The sequence below is a fragment of the Oryctolagus cuniculus genome, chromosome 6, assembly GCF_051225735.1.
Source record: "Oryctolagus cuniculus isolate XC-2025 breed Fujian yellow rabbit chromosome 6, ASM5122573v1, whole genome shotgun sequence".
Lineage (NCBI taxonomy): Eukaryota > Metazoa > Chordata > Mammalia > Lagomorpha > Leporidae > Oryctolagus > Oryctolagus cuniculus.
In genome coordinates this window covers 16,969,592-16,990,450 of record NC_142872.1, presented here as the reverse complement: position 1 = coordinate 16,990,450, position 20,859 = coordinate 16,969,592, and the positions used below count along the sequence as shown (strand labels likewise).

At 48.0% G+C, this 20,859-nt stretch overlaps 1 protein-coding gene and 1 long non-coding RNA gene across 4 annotated transcripts in view; one reads left to right on the top strand and one right to left on the bottom strand.

Moving 5' to 3' along the window:
• Positions 1-13,082, top strand: part of LOC149126038 (uncharacterized) — a 37,879-nt gene extending 24,797 nt beyond the window's left edge. For both annotated transcript variants that reach the window (XR_016235307.1, XR_016235308.1), the window contains 2 exons: positions 12,119-12,226; positions 12,946-13,082. This is a non-coding gene — a long non-coding RNA (uncharacterized LOC149126038). The remainder of the gene's footprint in view (positions 1-12,118; positions 12,227-12,945) is intronic.
• Positions 1-20,182, bottom strand: part of GRAMD2B (GRAM domain containing 2B) — a 112,487-nt gene extending 92,305 nt beyond the window's left edge. For both annotated transcript variants that reach the window (XM_089334901.1, XM_002710167.6), the window contains exon 1: positions 19,951-20,182. In XM_089334901.1, the coding sequence (XP_089191027.1) occupies positions 19,951-20,075 (125 nt within the window). In that variant the 5' untranslated portion in view covers positions 20,076-20,182. The remainder of the gene's footprint in view (positions 1-19,950) is intronic.
• Positions 20,183-20,859: the final 677 nt, after the last annotated feature.

Here is a 20,859-nt window from a genome sequence, read left to right as displayed (position 1 = left end):
GAGATATTTCCAGTCTGCTGGTTCACTCCCCAAATGCCTGCAAAAGCCAAGAGCTGGGAACTCAGTCTGGGTCTCCGATGTGGGTGGCAGAGACCCAAGTACTTGGGCATCCCCTGCTGCCTCCGGGGCTGCCTGCTGGTGGGGAAGCTGGATTGTAGAGCAGAGCAGGGACTTGAACCTGACTGTTTCTGTAGGGAATGTGAGCGCCCCCAACAGTGGCTGAACTACTGTGCAAATGCCTCCCCTCACCACTGCCAGGACATTTTAAAATCAAACTATTAGAAGGCCCACATTGTGGTGCAGTGAGACAAGCCACCACCTGTGACGTTGGCATCTCGTGTGGGTGCCAGTTGGTGTCCTGGCTGCTCCGCTTCTGACCCAGCTCCCTGCTAATGGGTTGGGAAAAGCAATGGAAGATGGCCCACATCTTTGGGCTCCTGCAAACCACGTGGGGGATCCAGACGAAGCACGTGGTTCCTGGCTTCCGCCTGTCCCAGTCCTGGCCCTTGTGGCCATCTGGGGAGGGAACCATCAGATGCAAGATCTCTTTCTGTCTTTACCTCTCTCTTTGTAACTCTGACTTTCAAAGTAAATAAATATATCTTTAAAATTGGTCTATTAATTTGGAACGTGTAGGTGCCCTGTATATGCAAGCATGTCTGAGTTTTTATTATAAATCATCCTTTAGTGAAATAATGTTGTACTTGAGAAGTAGAGAAATAAAACTCTGAAGGAAAACTTTTTTTTTTTTGCTGTGATTTGAATCCCATGAAATTACAGTCAGTTTACACTTGGTTGGGAAGGTGGTGCGTGGAGAGGAGGTAGGGGAGCCATGGACACTGCTGGGTGGAAAGTGGACCAGCAACAGGAAGAAAGGAGTACAGGGCCGGCGCCGCGGCTCACTAGGCTAATCCTCCACCTAGCTGCACCGGCACACCGGGTTCTAGTCCTGGTTGGGGCGCCGGATTCTGTCCCAGTTGCCCCTCTTCCAGGCCAGCTCTCTGCTGTGGCCAGGGAGTGCAGTGGAGGATGGCCCAGGTCCTTGGGCCCTGCACCCCATGGGAGACCAGGAGAAGCACCTGGCTCCTGCCTTTGGATTAGCGCGGTGCACCGGCCACAGCGGCCATTGGAGGGTGAACCAATGGCAAAAAGGAAGACCTTTCTCTCTCTCTCTCTCTCTCTCACGGTCCACTCTGCCTGTCAAAAAAAAAAAAAAAAAAAAAAAAAAAAAGGAGTACAAAAGGGAAAGGAATTCAAGGAATTCCAAGTGCTCACAGAGCCCACACTGTTTTCTTGTGTGCCATTTGAGTCTTGCACCGTAATTACATATTTTGTAACTAACTGGTCTAAAGGGTTTACTCCTCCAGGTCGCCTCTTGGAGCATCCCATCTGGGTTGGTAGGAACAGCTGGGCTAACAGGCATTTCAGGGGTGCGCTGCGAACTCTGCCCCTGTGATAACCATGTCAGCGACCTGTGGATCTGCTGGGATTCCCCCTGGGTGCCCGGGGCGAGGGGTCAAAGGCAGAGATCCTCTGTCCTTTACCTGTCCTTACTTTCACCTCCCCTGTAATGACCTGCTGACTCCAGGGCAGGGCCAGGGGGTTCATTTCCCTTGGAAGCCCCCTTGGAAGGGCAAGGGCAGCTGCAAGTCAGAAACTCCTGGGACTGTTCCTGCCAGGAGTCTCATCTGTCCAGGGTGAGGTCTTCAGTGGACCCCTAACTTGGGAGCCACACCTGCCAGCGAATCCTTGGTCTCTTCCACAGACTTTGAGTCCACTTCCTCTTCCCCTCCAGGATCTGTGCTCATTGGAGGGGGTTTTTGAAACCTCGTCTTCTAGCCCTGTGCAGGAAAACAGTTCGCATAGCAGGCCTGAGGCTGCTCTTGGCTGAGAGTACTGCTAGCCAGGTGGATCCTTAGCACACGTTCAGGAACTTGGATTTCTGGAATGTTTGCATGATTGATAAAGGAGGTGCATTGTGAGTGGACTGTGCATGTCGTAGGATTTATGCTGACCCCCTGCTGTGGTCTGGGAGTTGGGGTATGTGCTAGGTGAGGGTGCAGCCTCCCCTGAAATCTATGGTCTTGGGTCCAGCAGGCTTTTGTGGCAGACGTGGCACATAGGTTGCTGCGATTTTGTTGCTGGGGGAAGATGGTGCTCTCTGACACTTCATGGGCCTGCACATGGACCCTTCCCGACTCCTTCTGTATCTGTCCACAGCGACCCAGCTTACTATGTCACTGCGATAAATCTTAGGCCTGAGTGCTGCTACGTGTCCTTCGAGGGACTCTGTGAGCGTGGGATGTTCTTGGGGACTGTGGACACAACCCCTTCTCTTCCAACATTCATCTTAATGTATCCCTTTCCTAACCCTACACAGTTTCAGTGTAAAGGTAACAGGGAAGTATTTTTGAAATGCTTAATCTCAAATAAATAAAATATTGATCCAGCAGGCCTATTAGATACAAATGCATCATCAATTGTTTTGGAAATCAGGAGGCTGATAACACCAGATATGGAAAAATGACTTATAGATTTTTTATGCATAGACTATGAGCTTTCAAGAAAGAATGCTTTTAAGAATCTCTCACCATTAGGCCGGTGCCGTGGCTCAGTAGGCTAATCCTCCACCTTGCGGCGCCGGCACACCGGGTTCTAGTCCCGGTTGGGGCGCCGGATTCTGTCCCGGTTGCCCCTCTTCCAGGCCAGCTCTCTGCTATGGCCAGGGAGTGCAGTGGAGGATGGCCCAGGTGCTTGGGCCCTGCACCCCATGGGAGACCAGGAAAAGCACCTGGATCCTGGCTCCTGCCATCGGATCAGCGCGGTGCGCCGGCTGCAGTGGCGGCCATTGGAGGGTGAACCAACGGCAAAGGAAGACCTTTCTCTCTGTCTCTCTCTCTCTCACTGTCCACTCTGCCTGTAAAAAAAAAAAAAAAAAAAAAAAAAAAAAAAGAATCTCTCACCATTAAACAATTTTTTTTGACAGGCAGAGTGGACAGTGAGAGAGAGAGACAGAGAGAAAGTTCTTCCTTTGCCGTTGGTTCAACCCCCAATGGCCACTGCGGCTGGCACACTGCGCCGATCTGAAGCCAGGAGCCAGGTGCTTCCTCCCGGTCTCCCATGTGAGTGCAGGGCCCAAGGACTTGGGCCATCCTCCACTGCACTCCCTGGCCACAGCAGAGAGCTGGCCTGGAAGAGGGGCAACTGGGACAGAATCCGGTGCCCTGATCGGGACTAGAACCCGGTGTGCTGGCGCCGCAAGGCAGAGGATTAGCCTATTGAGCCGCGGCACTGGCCTGCAAATTTTAATATATAATTCATACACCACAAACTTTACCCTTTTAAATTATACGATTCAGTGGTTTCTGTACCTCTAAACAGAACTGTGCAGCTATCAGAACATTTCCATCAACTCCCTTAACCTCCACTCATAGAAACCCCATACACATTGACAGTGATGCCCCGGCCCTCCCTGCCGGTCACTGGGCACCGTAATCTACTTTCTGTCTACTGATTTGCCTCTTCTGATGTTTGGTATAAATGGAATCCTGTGGCCTTCTGTGACCAGCTCCTTTTCCCCATGTTGTACCATAAAATAGTACTGCGTTCCTCCTGTAGGTCGATAACTTTCCATTCTAGGAATATTCCACCCTTTATTTATCTGTTCATCCGTCCATGGAGACTTGGGCTGTTTCCGTCTTTGGGCCGGGATGAACAATGCCGCTGTGCGTATCCACTCACAAGTGTTACTTGTGCACCTGTGTTCCTCCGGCTTCACTGAGCTGTAACTGGCCGGGAGGCATGCCCTAGGTTTTGTGAGGGTGTGTGTTCTCAGTTCTCTTGGGTAGACAGAGAGGTGGGACATTGCTGATCACATGTATGGTAATCCTGTTTCACCTTTTGAGGGACTGCGGGAGTGTTTTCCAAAATGCTTGCCACAGTTTACCGGCCCACCAACAGCACAGGCGTCTCTAAGGCGTCTACAGCGACAAGCACTTGTGAGTTTCTCATTCCATGCACAGCGAGACAGGTGGGTGTAAAGTGATACTCACTGCATCTTGTTGCCCATTATGTATCTTCTCTGGTTAAAAAGCTATTCCTTTGCCCATTTTTCTTAAGAGTTATCTATTTGAAGGCATTGTGATGACTGAGAGAAAGAGAGAGGGGAGAGAGAGGGAGAGAGGGAGAGAGGGGGAGGGAGAGAGAGAGAGAGAGAGAGAGAGAGAGAGGCAGAGAAAGAGAGGGAGAGAGAAAGAGAGAAACTTTCCATTTTATGGTCTATTCTGCAACAGCTGGGGCTGGGCCAAGCCAAATCCAGGAGCCAGGCACTTCATTCAGGTCTCCCATGTGGGTGGCAGGAACCCAAGTACTTGGGTCATCATCCGCTGCCTCTTCAGTGAGTTAGCAGGACACTGGATCAGAAGCAGGCCAGGCACACCAAGATGGGATGCAGGCATTCCAGGGGTGGGTTAACCCCTGTGCCACAATGTCTGTCCCCCTTCTGCCCCTTTTAAAATGTGTTGTCTTTTATTACTCAGTTGTGAGAATCCTGTATGTGTTCTGAATCCTAGACCATCGTCAGAGATGTCGTTTGCAAATATCCATTCTGTACGTTCACACTTCCTTGATAGCATCTTGTATTTTAATTTTGTTCAAGTTGCAGTTCAGTATTTCCTTTGCTGCTTATGCATTCGGCGCCACATGGCACTCTCATTCCAGGTCTTAGTCACCCCACTTACTTTGGGAACTCTACATCTTTTAGGCCAATTTTCTCCTCTGTAGTGGAAGGAAGCCAAAGACCAAGAGGAGCTGGAGTGTAGTGAGGTGGCAAAGAAGGCATGTAGGGTCTTAATAACAAATCCAGAGCATTTATTCCGGGCGCTATGCACATACGCTTTCCAAGACTCAATTTTCTATCTGGAAATTGGGGTAATAATAGTTCCTGTTACAAGAGGTTGTTCTCAAGTTTGAATGAACTGATTGTGAAAAGGACTTAGGAGGGGACATCTGGCACACATGGGATGTGCAATAATTGTTGGAGCGTGATGATATTTTTTGAGAGATGCATGCCCAACCAAGGAATGTGTAACAAATGAAAGGCTGACACTACACAAAGCTGTAGCTTTTATGGTTATGTAGCTTTTGGCACCACCAAAACACCTGATCAGTATGCGGAAGAAGGATTTAATTTCTTTTGGCTTCAGCGATGAATAATGCTCTTTGGAGCTGTAAGAAGAGTGCTAGGCCAGAAAGAATCCCCAGTGGTGTCAGCAACGCTGGACAGCTCAGCACGACGTGTGCGCCATAGTAGTCATCATTAATTCATGGCGTTTGTAGGACCACATGGGAAAGTCACAAACAAAACTCCCTTCCTGTCAATTAGATCCGGGGCTTTAAGAAAGGTCACCTGACATTTTAGTTAAATATTTACTGTGCTTTACTGCATACACAGAGCCTGCACAGCCATGCCTAGTCACTCGGTGTTCACAGGCACAGAAACAGATTTAGGGCCACAATAAAACACCTTCTGTTTCATTATTACAAACACACATCTTGATGAGAGTTCAAAGTCAAATCATCTTCTCAGGTTAACTCCTGCATGGCAGACAGACTCATACGGACGGAGAGAAGCACTTACTACTACGTAATAGAAAGAGAGCTTCCTGCAATTTTGTTTAAGCAACTCAACCTAGCATTTTGCCACTTTGTTCGAGATCAACAAGGAAATCCTTGGTCTTCAATTAGCAGAATTCAAATTCCCAATATTTATCAAATATTAAAACTCCCCTTTTAAAAAGAAGTGCAATACTCCTGTGCTGTGAAACATTTACTTAAAACCACAGTTTCCTATTTGGTTATTCCTGTCTAAACATGTTGTCCACAGAAGCACACGCACACAAGCACACACATTTGTGGAATCTTACCAAGGAGAAAGGATGGAACAATGCCTTAGGGTAGCAGATGAGGCTGGTGCCGCGGCTCACTAGGCTAATCCTCTGTTTGTGGCGCTGGTATCCCGGGTTCTAATCCCGGTTGGGGCACCAGATTCTGTCCTGGTTGCTCCTCTTCCAGTCCAGCTCTCTGCTGTGGCCCAGGAGCGCAGTGGAGGATGGCCCAAGTACTTGGGCCCTGCACCCCATGGGAGACCAGGAGGAAGCACCTGTCTCCTGGCTTCGGATGGGCGCAGCACGCCGGCCGTAGCAGCCACTTGGGGGGTGAACCAACGGAAGGAAGACCTTTCTCTCTGTCTCTCTCTCACTGTCTAACTCTGCCTCTCAAAAAAAAATTAAAATTAAAAAAAATTAAAAAAGGATAGCAGACGAATAGCAAAGTTATTCCACTAAAAGTGTGGCAGGTTAGTAGCTGATCTGGCAACAAGATGTCGTCTCTAAAGAGAATGGCAGTGGGGCCATTCTCACTCACTTCCGACTGCTGACATGGGCGAGCGGTGTTCTAAGCACTGTGTTGTTAACCCTAGTGCAAAAACCCTGTCTCCCACTGGCAGGAGAGCAAACAGAAGTTCACAGAGGCAGCAGAGCTCTGCCAGAAGGGAGGGCAGGCAGTGTGGTTGAGTAGTCGGGGCTCCGCACTCCTGTCCTGTCCCATACCGCTTCTGAATTCAGATCGGAATGATTTCCAGTCGGGTAACTTTGGCATTTCTGGTAGCTCTCGTTCTGCCAAACCCCCAAAACGTGGGATACAATCATGTTGACAAATAGAAGATTGCATAGTCTTCCTTTTCTTTTAAGAAGAAAAATAAAGATGTGAATTATTATAAAATAAAACTCTACGGGAAAATATGCTGTATCATCTAGTGCACTGATGACATGAGGCCGCTCCAAAAAGTCTGGAATGGAAAGGTGGGTTTGAGGCGTGCAATTGGAGCAGCAGGCAAGACACTGCTTGGGATGCCTGGGTTCCAGTCCTGGCTCGGCTCCTCATTCTGTTTTATTGTTAATGCGCACCCTGGGAGACAGCGGTGGTAGCCCTGTACCTGAGTCCCTGCCACCATGTGGGAGAGATGGATGCTACCTGCATTCATTGTGGACATGAATCAGTTGCTGACAGATCTCTCTCTCTCTCTCTCTCTCTCTCTCTCTCTGCCTTTCAAAGAAAGAGTTAAGTTCATGGTAGTACAAAACCCTCTTGAAATTCAGGTACAGTTTTTCATAATACACATTTTTCATGAACTTTTTGAAAGCCTCTTGTAGGCATGGGTTTCATAATTTCTTCACACCAGAATAAATTTATCTTTTGGTTCATTTTTCATTACCTTTTGAAGTATCCTCATGTGATTTATATAATATAGCTATACTTAATAATAGTAATACGAATGTTTCAAAGAAAGCTATGTCTGTGTAGGGGGTAAATTTGCTTTCTGTGTGTTTCTAGGGCCCTGTCATTTTGGAAATACCTTTTCATGACCTAATAATAGTTTCCTGGATAGATTTGTTAAACTACCGTTAGTAAATAATACCCACTGACTGTGCCAAATCCTGATTATAATGTACACAAAGCAGTTCTTGGCTGGAAAATGCATGTTTAGGTTAACAACAGCAAGTGGGACGGATTCTGATTTGTGGAGTCTGAAGCTTATTCACGATGGGGGACTTTAAGAAAAAGAAAAAAAAAAAAACACACAGTTAGGTGAAAATCAGAAGCAGCTCCTTCAAGTCCTAGACCCTCAGGTTTCGGCTTCATTGTCTTCATAGTAAATGCACTGCTTTCGATGGCAGCTAAATACATTTTTAAAAACACTTGAAGGAATCCCTGAGAGATGTATTCACTCTCCCCTGGAAGGAGCTTACCATTTCTATTACAACTTTAAATGATTCCTGCCTCATTCAATGTTTGCCCTCTGCTTTCTGTGCCTCCAGTGTCTGGAGAGGTCTCGGTCACAGTGAGTTTCTCCACTTTGTGAGCTGAGGAGAAGGAGGGTGGTAGAGATTGCTCCAGGACACCGAAGGCGACCAGGGCCACATCTGGCCGCTCCCCACGTATGCTGTCAGGTATCCTGAATGCATGTGCTAAGACCCTCTTCTCCTGGTGTCTTTACTGTTACTGTGCCAGGAGAGAAACCAAGGTCAGAGACAGTTCAAACCCACCCAGACCCAGACTCTGCCACTCCCAAGTACAGGGCATCATTTAACCTCATAAGCAGCGGCAGTGTTGGAAAATGCTTCCTTGTGATGGGCGTCAGACCCCTTGAACTTGTCTTTCCTCCTAGACTTAATGCGTTTCAGTTTCATTTTTTTTTTCCCCAGAAAAGCTTTACTTTGGAGCAATCACGTAGCTCAGGACTGGGGGCTTTTCCTCCCGCTCCCACTTGTTTCCATACTTCTGTGAGATCATCCTGACAGAGGCTTCAGCCCTATGAAAGAGCCTGACCCCAGTTCTGCTCTTCAAGTTTGGCCCTGAAGTCCTTAGGCTTGTGTGTTCAGATACACAAAAAGCAACACTGTTTTTGTTATTGTTTTGTTTTTTCTTTTCTTCCTCCTGTGCTTGTCTCTGGGTTGTAATAGAATGGAATGGTATCCAGAAAAACCTTCAGAACTGGACATAGGGTTGTTTCCATAGTCACGAGTCACCCACTTTGTAGCTCTAACAGGAGTTAGCAGTTCCTCTGTGCCTCCCCTACTTACAGTCCTTACCTAATTCTCGAAAGAGTCTGACAAGGGAGGAGTTATTAGCCGGGTCTTACAAATGAGAAAAATGGGGTTTAGGGAGCTACATAGCTGGACCGGCTGGACCAGGGGATGCAGGAAGCAGTAGATTAGTGATCCACCTGATTCCACGCTTGGCTTTCATCATGTAGCCTTTGCAGACTGGAAATGGATCGTTTTTGTTATTGTGGCGGCCGCCTCCAAGGTGATTCTGGGAGTTTCCCTCATGGTATTCCCACCCTTTGTCCTGTCTCCTCGCACACTGAATTCACAGGGCTGACCTGTGTAACGCACAGGATATTGCAAAAATGAGGTGCCTGCCTTCTGAGAGTGGGCTGCAGGGGACACCGTGGCCTTCCCATTGCTGTCTGGTGAGTCCCTTGCAGTGGTGGAAGGCAGTTTCTGTGTTGAGAGACACACAGCCCCTCTCCCTGTGGGGAGACATGGAACCTCCTACACATCCCTGGCACGAACCCACCAGGGATGTCAGCCAGTCACCTCGGAAACCTGCTCCAGCCCCAGTCGGTGGTGTGTAGGATGCTGACCCTGCCGGACCCCTGACTGCCACCTTGCTCAGAACCTGCAGACCCAGTGTGGGATGATGAGAGCTCGCTGGTGAGGAGGTGGAGTTCTGGCGTGAAGTGTCAGCCCTTCCTATCATGTTTCCTGTAGGTCTGTTTCCTGCTCGCATCTGTGACGGGTTTGGGATTGGGATCGGCCCTTGGTTGTTGCACACCATGGAATCCTGCAGGCTCTGTGGGCAGAGCTGGGGAGGAACGGGGATGGGCACGGTGAGTGGAGGGAGATTGCTCAGCCGGCTTGGGCATCAGCTGGATGCCTTCCCTGCAGGGGTACTAGTGGGCCGCAGGAACCCTGGAGGGTCTTTTATTCTGTTTATAAAGCGGACAGGAGTAAGTGTTTGGGTTTCTCCAAGTCTGGGCTGTGCCTCGCTGCTTCCCACCTGGCCCTGCCTGTCTACACGAGACACCCGTTCATTGTCTCGCCAACGTCACGGGCAGTTTCTCTTCTGCAGACAACGGCAAATGCTTTTCTCCCTCTTCCTCGCTTCCCAGAGCCCCTTTGCTGTGGCTCAGAACTCCACGTCCATTTCATTTCCCCAGGGACTGGGGCCACCCTCAGCTCCCCCTGCATTCCCAAAGTGCAAGCCCTCAGGGGCTGTCCTGATGCCTTCTTCTGCAGACAGCTCTAGTGGCTCCTCACACAGCACATCCTTGTGCGTAAAGAATTGTGTCAGGGCAGCCGGCATCCTGGTGCAGCAGGTTAGGCCACCACCTGCAGGGCCAGCATCTCACATGGGAGCCAATTCCTGTCTTGGACACTCCACTTCTGATCCAGCTCCCTGCTAATGTGCCTGGGAAAGCAGCAGACATGGCCCAAGTGCTTGGGTCCCTGCCACCCACGAGGGAGACCTGGCTGAAGCTCCTGGTTCCTGGCCTGGCCCAGCCCTGGCTGTTTTTGGCCATTTGGGGAATGAACCAGCAGATAGGAAATCTCTCTCACTCTCGCTCTTGCTCTGACTTTCTCTGTCTCTCTGTACTTGGGAAACACTATTCCAGGCAGAGAAAAGACAGGGGCAGAAGCCTGAAGGTAGGAAAGTAGGTGGTACATGACAGGGCTTCTAGATTAGATGGAAAACGGAGCTTTCATTAGAGCAAATGCGTTCCTGGGTAGTTTCATTCCATTTTCCATTGAAGACTTTTATGAGAATTCAATATGAGATTTAAGTAAAAGTTAAATTTACCTTTTTTTTTTTTTTTTGGCTGAGAGACAAGTTAGATTGACTTGTGACACATGAAGTAGACAGCAAGAAGATGAAGCTCCCAAAAGGAAGCCACGTCCTAAATGTAAACATTTAAACCTGCATAAAATAGAAACGTCAGCCTATGTCGCTCTGGCTGCTGTCTTGCAGAGTAAATCCCCCCCTTATTTTTTTCTTTCTTTCCCTATTGCGAAGGTAAAACACGTGGCACCCCAGAGAGTGAAATCCCAAGTGAGGTCTCAGAATCAATTTTGGTGCATCGGAGGATCTGAGGTGACCCCCGTGCCACCAGCTGCTCTCCCTGCCCCAGCAAGTGCCTGACTTGTGCGCCCTGAACGTTCTGCCAAGCACTCCCAGGGTGAGGTCAGAGCACCCCGGCCTCGCTCTCACCCCAGGGGACACCTCTGTTCACCTGTTACCTTCTGACATTGCTTCATCCACCTCACGTGTGTTGTTGCCTGCTTTGTACCAGGACCTGAGCTGACTGATTGCTTAGACCCTAAAGGAAAGAAGGCAAACCTCGCAGCAAACAGAACTCAGTGTGTAGTCAGTGATGGCAGCAAGCCGAGGGCACAGGGCGAGTGCAGGGGGGCGGTGATGGCAGCTCGGACTTACTTTTATTTTTTTTTTTAAAGATTTATTTATTTTACTTTACACAGAGAGAGGAGAGGCAGAGAGAGAGACAGGGCCTCCATCTAATGGTTCACTCCCCAATTGGCTGCAATGGCTGGAATTGTGCCAATTCAAAGCCAAGAGCTTCCTCGGGGTCTCCTGTGCGGGTGCAGGGGCCCAAGGACTTGGGCCATCCTCTACTGCTATCCCAGGCCATAGCAGAGAGAGCTTGGACTTTCTGAGGGCACGCAGGCTTGCCCCAGATCAGAGCTGACTCTGCCCAAGGCTTGTGGGTGAAGAGAAGGCACAAGGGCTCCCAACCCATGCGCATGTGTGGGATGTGGAGCGTGGGAAAGGCAAGAGACACCACCAGACAAGCTGTCTCGGGCACAGGTCTCCCAGGGACAGCCCTGGGAGATGAATGAATGTGCTTACACTGTCACCATCCCTGGTGCCAGCTTTCTCCCTTCTCTCTGTGTTTGGGTTGAGCCTGTTTACGGCACCTTGTTCTGCCCCTGTGGGGCCATGGAAGGAATGAAAGGGCAGGATCCCTTCTCCCTGGGATCACCTTGGTGGCTGTTAGGTGTTGGCGCTGGGCGAAGTTTATTTTGTTGCACTACGCATTTGAAATGCGGTTTATTTCTAGAGCTCAGTGTTGCAGCCTGGGACGAAGAGAAAGCATGCCGTGGGAATTCTGGTGCATAGCAGAAGGCTCATAAATCATTTTCCAAGGCATGTGTGTTGTCTGCCCTCTGCAGTAGCTTGAGTCTGTGTCTGTCACCAAGAGAGACTGGGGCTCCTGGAAGCAGGCACTGCATCCGGAGGCATGTATATACTCAACTGGAATCCATTCTCAGCAGTTTCTTCTGTGTGCTGGGTGCTGGGGCCAAGGAGGGATGGAAGTCTTCCTAGCCTGGGATTGCTAGGTGGTAGGTATACCAGTAAGCCAGGGGGATCTCTCCCATTGCATTATGATCATCAGAGTTTGCATTGGAACATTTGCTCTGTGCTAAACATGCTGCCAATGATCTCATTTAATCCTGCGATCATCCCCATGTTACAGGTGCAGAAAAGGAGGCACAAAGAAAAATCACAGCTTGCAGGTGACAAAACCAGCTGTGCACCAGGCAGTGGCTTTGTGGACCAATCCTCAAGGTGTTTCTACACAGGGGTATGGAATGCATTTTATAGCTGTGCCATGAAATTGGCCATCACACTTGTTCCTTGTTCTTTCACCACTCCTCAACTGTACTCAGAGCAAATGTCACTGGATTTTACAGATACACACGGTCCCAAACCAATGATGGTTTGACTTGTGCTCTTTCAACTTTACCACAGTGGGGAAGCAGGACTCACGGAACAGGAACTGTACTTGGAAATGCAGTCTTTCCTGGGCTAGTGATGTTCAGTGTCAAAATCTTCTCTCGGGAAGCTGGGCAGTGGCAGCAGCAGCAGCTCCCACTCAGCCCCCAGTCATGAGTGGGAAATGCGCTGTGTTGCTAAGCGACAGTGTTTGGTAGCTTAGGTGGATTCAACGCATTTTCAGGGTACGGCACTTTGGACTTACAATGGGTTTATTGGGCAGTCACTGCAGTGTAAATAGACAGGTGTCTCTACAGTTAACTGAAATTGGGTCAATGCAGAATTGGGAACCCCAGGTAGGGCTTCCTAACCTTGTTCTTTCAAACAGTACCGTGAGTACTTCTGAGACCTGTGTCCCCTCGGGGGCTGTAAATATCCCTGTGGGAGAGATGAGGGAACTGAATTGAGTGACCCTTGGGGGCAGGTGTGTCCCCTAGCAACTGAGACGCCTGCATGCCACATTGCGGTGCCTGGGTTTGAGCCTATCCCTGGGCTCAGGTGCCTGATTGCATCTTCGTGCCAACGCAGACCCTGGGAAGCAGCCTTAATGGCTCGAGTGATGCGATTCCTGCCGCCCACGGAGACCTGGATTGAACTCTCGGCTCTCAACTTCAGCCTGGCTCAGTCCCAGCCATTGTGTGTAAACCAGCAAAGGAGAGCTCTCTTTCTTTATCTCGCTACCTCTCAAAAATAAATAAATAAATACATAAAATTTAAATATGAGTGAATTAAATGACTCTTGAAGATGCATTTGATTTTTGTGAATAGCCCAAATAATTCAAACAAGATGAAAAAAAAAAAAAAAGCAGTCAATGGAGCTGGATAATGGTTACCTGGTCATGTAGCTGGCTGGGCATTCGCTACCTGAAATGATTTTGTTGGCTTGGTTTTGCCACACAGCAACAACAGGAAATTTCTTTTTCTTACTTGCTCTCCTCATCTAAGCAATGCAGAGATTAACTGTAATCCATCTCCCACTGTGAAAGCCACAGAAGTTTATAAGGCCACTGCTGTAAGAAATTCCCTTGAGGAAGCCACTGGAATGGAAGAGATGAATATGTTCACTGCTGGGTCACATATAAACACTCGTTCATCTTCTCCACACTTTGCCTTCTTGTAGCTCCCTGCGAGATCTTCCTCAAAGTTACCCAGCAGCCACTCTTAGAACTTACAGTTCATTTATACCTGCCTGGCTTGTTCTGGTTAAATATGAAGGCTAAATAAATAATAAATAAAGATGCAAGTATGTAAATGAACCTTGTTATTATTATTATTTGAGATGGGGTAGAGAGAGAAAGAGATGACAAATTCTATAAATGTCTCCAGACCTAGAAAATAGATACCATATTCTTGTGAATTAAGAGCCCAATGTGTTCTATCTTCTTACGATTTTTTAGCTCATTGATTCTGTCCTATGGCAACAACTTTGTAATATTTGTAAAGAAAAGAAAATGATTTTGTATCTCTAGAAAAAACTTGCTTTTTAATTTCTTTCAAACTCAGGCTCGTCCTTGACAATGCCATGCTCATCTATGGACATACATGGAGGCTGTGTACAGTTTTAGGATTAGGTGGGGTATATGCACCATAAACACTGGGATTCTGATAAATTCTGTCATGTGCAATTGCCATCAAAAAAGAAAAGAACAGTGAGGTTGGTGTACACATTATATCAGTTCTCTTACTGGGTACGCAGTCACACAGCACAGCAGGAAAGAATGTTTGGACTAGGCCGTGACGAGAATGGACTCCACCATTCACAATTTTCCCATCTAATGCCTGGGAGAATTTGCCAGAGACCAGCTCCTCTGACTTCATACATTGCAAACCTTGTTTCGCTCTCATTCCCCACATACTTCTGATGCATGACACCAGTGGGGCATGTTGCTATCACCGTGCTATCTGTAGCCCTGCACTTACAGATAAACTAAATTTATCTCCAAACAGCTTCCCCTTCCTTAGTTCAGATTTCCAGTAATGTCCTTGGCCACTTGACTGGAGCAGACATGCGACAGAGGACAAACTGAGGTGGAGAGAGACAGAGTGATCCTAATTGCAGTCAAAATATTTCACAAAGTGCACGACTGGGAGCGCCTAGCTAGGGATCATGTCGACGCTAAGCTGCATTGGCTTTGTCCTAAGTCCATCCCAATGGCAGGGCATTCTGGTGTGGTTGTGGGAGGGAGGGCCAACAAACAAGAAGAGACTGTTGTTCTGAGGGGCAGGATTTGGGGGGAGGGGAGTCCCCAGGGTCTGTGCCAGACCTTTCAGAGGTGCATCTGGAAAGCTGAATACAGATTTGTGAGGCGGTCAAAGGTGGGCTTCCAGTGAGTTCCGAAGCCTGACAACTGGCGAGAGCCGATGTGTTAGGGACGTCTGATTGCTTTGTGTCATGGCCTATGGGGAAGAGTCTGGAAGTCAGAAAGACACCGCAGGTGCCTGCTGTCCTGGCCATGAATACCCCTGAGGGGTTCTCTGTCCTCTGCTCCGAGGATTCTCACTCTCCGCAAAGAGAGGCCTGGGCTTCTGCACCTAACCTCTGCATTCTAACTTGTGCTGCCCCCAATGCACTTCCTCCTCCCTCGGCCCTGACGTAGCCTGATCCGCACGCCGCACTCCGAGAAGTTCACAGGTTCTGCCACAACGAATGCCATTTCACACCCCATAAGACGGTCCTGCTCTCCTCGACTGGGCCACACCCTCCCTGCTCCTGGAGGGGGAACCCACTTCCCAGGACTTAGCCCTGCCCCCCCACCCACCCCCCATCACAGCCGGGAAGTATCTCTGTGGTGTGTGAGCAGCTGAGCCCACTGGCTTGACCTGCGAGAATGGGGCAAGCCACAACCTCGCCTGGGTCCTGGTCTTCAGGTGCCAAGCAAAAGCTGAGGGTTTAGCTAGGACAAGGCAAGGCTCTTGGGAGGTGAGAGTGGAGGGGAGTAAGGGTGGCTGCTTCTGCTCCCACCCAGTGGCCGTAGCTGGGAGAAGAGCAATAGGAGATACATGGAACCACGCAGTGCAGGAACAGGGAGTGGGACTGCTGGGCGGCCTTGGACTCTGAGGTCATTGCTGGCCACAGCCTGGCGTGCTGCCCAGAGCGGAGGTCAGGAGGAGTCTGGGCAGGCCTGGCCAGCCCCACCCTTGTTCCTCCCTGTTGATGTCTACCTCATCTTTGCCCTGTGTGCTTGCCAGCTTGCCTCTGAAGTCCACGGTGCCCTATCTCCACTGGGCAGCTCTCATGTTTACCTAAAGGCTGATTTGCATAATGAGTCTCCCAAAGCTACTTCATTAGACCGAAATTCTCGAGTTTTTAATTTCCTGAACGCTTAATTTATGGAATGTTTAATTCGCCAAAGCTTTGCCAGTCAACCAGTAAACTACCTATGAAGATTACAGCAATTCGGGCTTTTCCAAGGCTACCTATATTCTGTATGTTTTGGAAGATGATGATTTCTTGTGAATTTGAATTTTGAGGTACTGTGACCATGTGAACATCAAAGAGTTTCACATGAGGGTCACTTGATTGGAGGTGAGGAAAGACTCAGGAACTTGAAAAACCTCAGTTCAGGGACTGGGGTTGTGGCATAGTGGGTGTAGTCGCTGCCTGTGATGCCAGCATCTCATACGAGCGCCGGTTGGAATCCCAGCAGCTCTGCCTCTGCTCCAGCTCCCTGTTAATGCTCCTGGGAAAGCAGTGGAAGATGGCCCAAGTGCTTGGTTCCCTGCCAGCCACGTGGGAGACCCAGATGGAGTTCCAGGCTCCTGGTTTTGGCTTGGCTCAGGCCTGGTTGTTGCAGACATTTGGGGAGTGAAACTGCAGATGGAAGATCTCTCTCCATCTCTGCTCCCTCTGTAACTCTGCTTTTCAAATAAATAATCTTAAAAAAAAAAAAAGGAAAACATCAATTCAAAGAAATTTTTTAACCCAGAAAAGAATGATAAATCCTGAAATCCTAAAAGGATTTCTTTTAAAATCAGGAACAAAGCAAAAATGCTTGGAATTACTACTTATTTCAACATTATAATGGAGTTTCTTTCTGTGTAATAAAGCAAAAGAGTTCTAAAAGAAGTAAAGATTGGAAGAATAAAAACAAAGTTTTTATTATTTCAAATGTTGTCTCTACAAAAAAATCTTAGGCCATACTAGTCAGTTATTAAAATTAATAAGAAGGATGTTGAATATAAGGTCAGTTTAGAAATCTAGTTACCATTCCTATACAACATTCACAAAAAAGTGTGACAAATATATATTTACAATAGAAACAAAGATGTAAAGTACCCATGAATAAATATGAGAAGATCTGTGTGCAGGATATTCTAAATCTTTATCGAAGGACATTAAAAATGACCTAAGTACATGGAGGCAGACACCATGTTTCTGAAAAGATACATTTAGTACTGTATGATGTCAAAGATTCTCAAATTAAGCAATGGAGTCAATGCAGTTTCAACTAAAAAAATAGAGATTTTACTTCACAGGCTGGTCCTAAAATTTAAGTAGAAGGGCACAGGGCTAACCAAAGACTTTTAAACTAGGGAAGGAGACATGTCTTTCCAGATGGTTTGCTATAAAGAGAAAATAATTAAAAGCAGGCTGTCTAATGGAGTTCATGTTGCAGATTAGTGGAGAAAGAGGAAGCTCTTAAATAAATAGTGTGAGAGCATTCATTAGCTGTATAAAAATATTAAAATGCCCTAATTCATATCAGAAACAAAATGAATTCCAAGCTTGAAAAGGACTCCTGTCTGGAAGCTAAGCATGCTTGTAGGAGCAGATGTGGAGGGACATTCTTATGATTTCAAAGGGTCATAAGGGCTTCTTCAGTGAGTCACAGACTATGCAAATAAAAAAAGTAACACATCATTAAATTAATAATTTGAACATAATAAAAGTGCAAAAAAAAACCAATATGCTAGAAACATTTTCCAACAAAAATCACTAGAGTGTGTTTTAAACTATCCACAAAAAAAAAAAAAAAGAAAAAAAAAGAAAAAAAAGGCATTAACCTTCAAAGGGTTGTAAATCCATAAGCAGGCTCGGAACGGAAGAAGGGGCAGACCGGACACGCTGCTGCTCCTGAACAAAAACACTGTGTACGCTGTCTCTGTGCCTATCTGAAGTGTGTTGTTTTTTCTTTTTTTTTTTTAAAGATTTTATTTATTTATTTGAGAGGTAGAGTTACAGACAGTGAGAGGGAGAGACAGAGACAAAGGTCTTCCTTCTGCTGGTTCACTCCCCAGATGGCCGCCACGGCTGGAGCTGGGCCAATCCAAAGCCAGGAGTCTGGTGCTTCTTCCTGGTCTCCCATGTGGGTACAGGGCCCAAGCACTTGGGCCATCCTCCACTGCCCTCCCGGGCCACAGCAGAGAGCTGGACGGCAAGAGGGGCAACCGGGACTAGAACTGGTGCCCACATGGGATGCCGGCGCCGCAGGTGGAGGATTAACCTACTGCGCCATGGTGCTAGCCCCAGAAGTATGTTGTTCTAAGAGTATATTTTATCAGCTCCAGTTCATGGGAAGGATAATGGGATCTCAAAGCAGCCACGTAAAATTCTTAATATTTATTTACAGGTACAAGGAAGTGTTTATCTGGTCTTATTTCTGACCTCAGAAATGTAGACAGTGTGTGCCTGAGTGCTTTTGTGAATTCCCTTCAACCTTTTTCTACACAGTACAGTAAAAATCTTTCCACTAGATGGAACGTTGCCCGGTGCCCAAACTATCTGGAGACACGCCAAGTGTTTTCAGGTTGGTTCCAATCCATATTTTACAAAAACACTTTCAGATGGAAAGACAGCGGTCTGATGTCGAGTACCAAACATGCAGATGACTTAGGCCCGGATCATTCTGGAGGACTCTTGACTTTACCAGTCTCTTCAAGCTTTCCATGTTGCTTTCCATTCCATTTATTTATGATTGTGAAAACATTTATTTCAATTATCCTTTATGTATTCTGTGTTTGTCTGCGGACATATTTGATTTATTTTTTTCCTGGTTAGAGCTGGGGTTGTGAGGAGTTTGCACACACTTAAGAGGCAGTCTAAGTAGATAAAGCAATGTGAGAGACACTGGAAGTTTTAGCAAAATATGGACCTAATGCAGAAATGGCATTATGAATGGCATTACTTTTCATCATGAGAACTGTACTCTTGCTCCAATAATCACAAGATCAAGTGAGGCAGATTTTAGTGATGGGTAGAAAAATTAAGCTATACTGAAAATAGATATATGGGCCAGCGCCGCGGCTCACTAGGCTAATCCTCCACCTGCGGCACTGGCACCCCGGGTTCTAGTCCCAGTTGGGGCACCAGATTCTGTCCTGGTTGCTCCTCTTCCAGGCCAGCTCTCTGCTGTGGCCAGGGAGTGCAGTGGAGGATGGCCCAAGTGCTTGGACCCTGCACCCGCATGGGAGACCAGGAGAAGCACCTGGCTCCTGCTTTTGGATCAGCGTGGTGCGCCAGCCGCAGTGGCCATTGTGGGGTGAACCAACTGAAGGAAGACCTTTCTCTCTGTCTCTCTCACTGTCCACTCTGCCTGTCAAAAAGAAAAAAAAAAAAAAGAAAATAGATATATGAAGTCAAACTTGCATAAGCTCAGTCTTTTGGTATCTAAAACTTCTTTTTAGAATTATTCATTTGTTTTCCTAAACTGACACGCTGATATGTGAATGTCATCAAATAAAATGGGGTTTCTTTTTTACTTAATATATAAAACCTATATAGCACTGTTTGTATAAATGATCAAAAATGGCTAAAAGACAAAACAAGTGGAACCCTTGACTTTCTTAATCTAGAAGTCAAGTTTGGATGTTGGGGTCATTCTTTTGCTTTCCCTTGAAAAGTTAATGTGAGAGTTACATTACAGTGTATGTTAAAGTGGATGAGAAACTTTTTCTCCTATTTGATTTCCAATTCTACTTGATTCTACATTTTGTAAGTTGCTAGAGAGAATGAACAAAAGACTTGATGGGTGAATTTCCATTCAAAGTATGTTATTACCAGAATAGAGCTGAATGAGGTATTACTATGTACAGGTAAGAAGGCTATGTTCTGAACCGTGTCAGAGCTCCGTGGAGTACTATATTGTAAACAGAGGAGCCGGCGCCCAGCTGGTGCTATTTTAATGTTTAATTTAGAAAGGCCGAGAGAGGCATTTATCTTATTATAATGATACTAGTAATAATCCAGGTAGCTCTGACACAAAAGCAGGTTTTTGGTTTCACCAGCTGACTTCACGTCTTATGAACTGGACAGCAGGTCAGGAATAGAGGAGCCGACCCACTTACCCACGAAGCACCCACCAAGGCGGTAAAGAGAATTTCCCCACACAAGCGGTAATACTAAGTAACAATCGGGCTTTGATCAGAAAAATCACATCCCAGTTTCGTCTCCCACACACCCTCCTTCCAGGAGGGCTGGCCGTGCCTCCTCGTTCCCCCGGGGGAACCGAGGAAGGAGCTCTCCAAGGGCCACCTGTTGGGTGGCCCGGGGCCGCCAGGGAACAGAGTGGACGGCCAGGGCCGCGCCGTACCCACCTCAGGAACACGGAGCCGGGGCTGTCCGTGGAGCTGTGCGGCGCCTCTGTGCTGCCTCTCTTGGGGCTGCCGGGAAGCTCAAAGCGGAAGACCGTGTCGTTGGAAGGCGGCCTTTTCTTCCCCATCGTGCCCTGCCGGTGGCGAGCTCACACCCGCATGGGCATGGCAGGGGCTCCCCAGTGACATGCAGATGGCTGCCTTCAGCTCCGCACTGCAGGAAGCGTTTCTCCACAGGACTCCTAACCTAGCCCAGGCTAGGTTTTTAAAGCCAGTTAATGAGTAACCTATCACTGTGACATGGGGTGCCTTTCATCCCACCGCCATTTACTCTAAGGGAGACGCGGATGGACGTGTCTGGGAAAGTCAGTGTTTCATTTATTCGTAGGAACACCGCCGAATCTAAGGATCTAGGCGGACAAGTGTATGGAAAAGCGAACGCTTCAGGAAAGCAGGGAGCAGGGCCCGGGAGCGACAGATCGGAAAAGCGAGGATGCTTTTTCTGACCGCCTGAGCCTGACCAGCAGGCTGAGGAATGTGGCTCTGAGCCTTTCACACACAGGACCTGGCCAGCCCTCTCCCTGCGCCACGGCTGAGGCCCTGGAGGCTCACGGCTGCACTCCTCGGTTCCTGGGGCCTGAACGGCTCAGGAGTTCTTGTGAAGTGACACGGATGGGGTCAAGGGAGTCTCAACACGTAGGCAGTGTACGTGGCTGGGTTCCAGGAGGCAGGAACCAGTGTGAAACCCACCCACACCCATGCACACACACGCACACACACTAGGAGGCGAGAGCTGTGCTCCGTCCCTTGTGTGGCCCCACCCCTGCTGTGCTTGGAGTCTGTCATGCCCGCTGCACGGGTTGGGATGAGATGACGTGGGCGAGCGTGCTGTGGGAATTCGTAGTTGTTCTG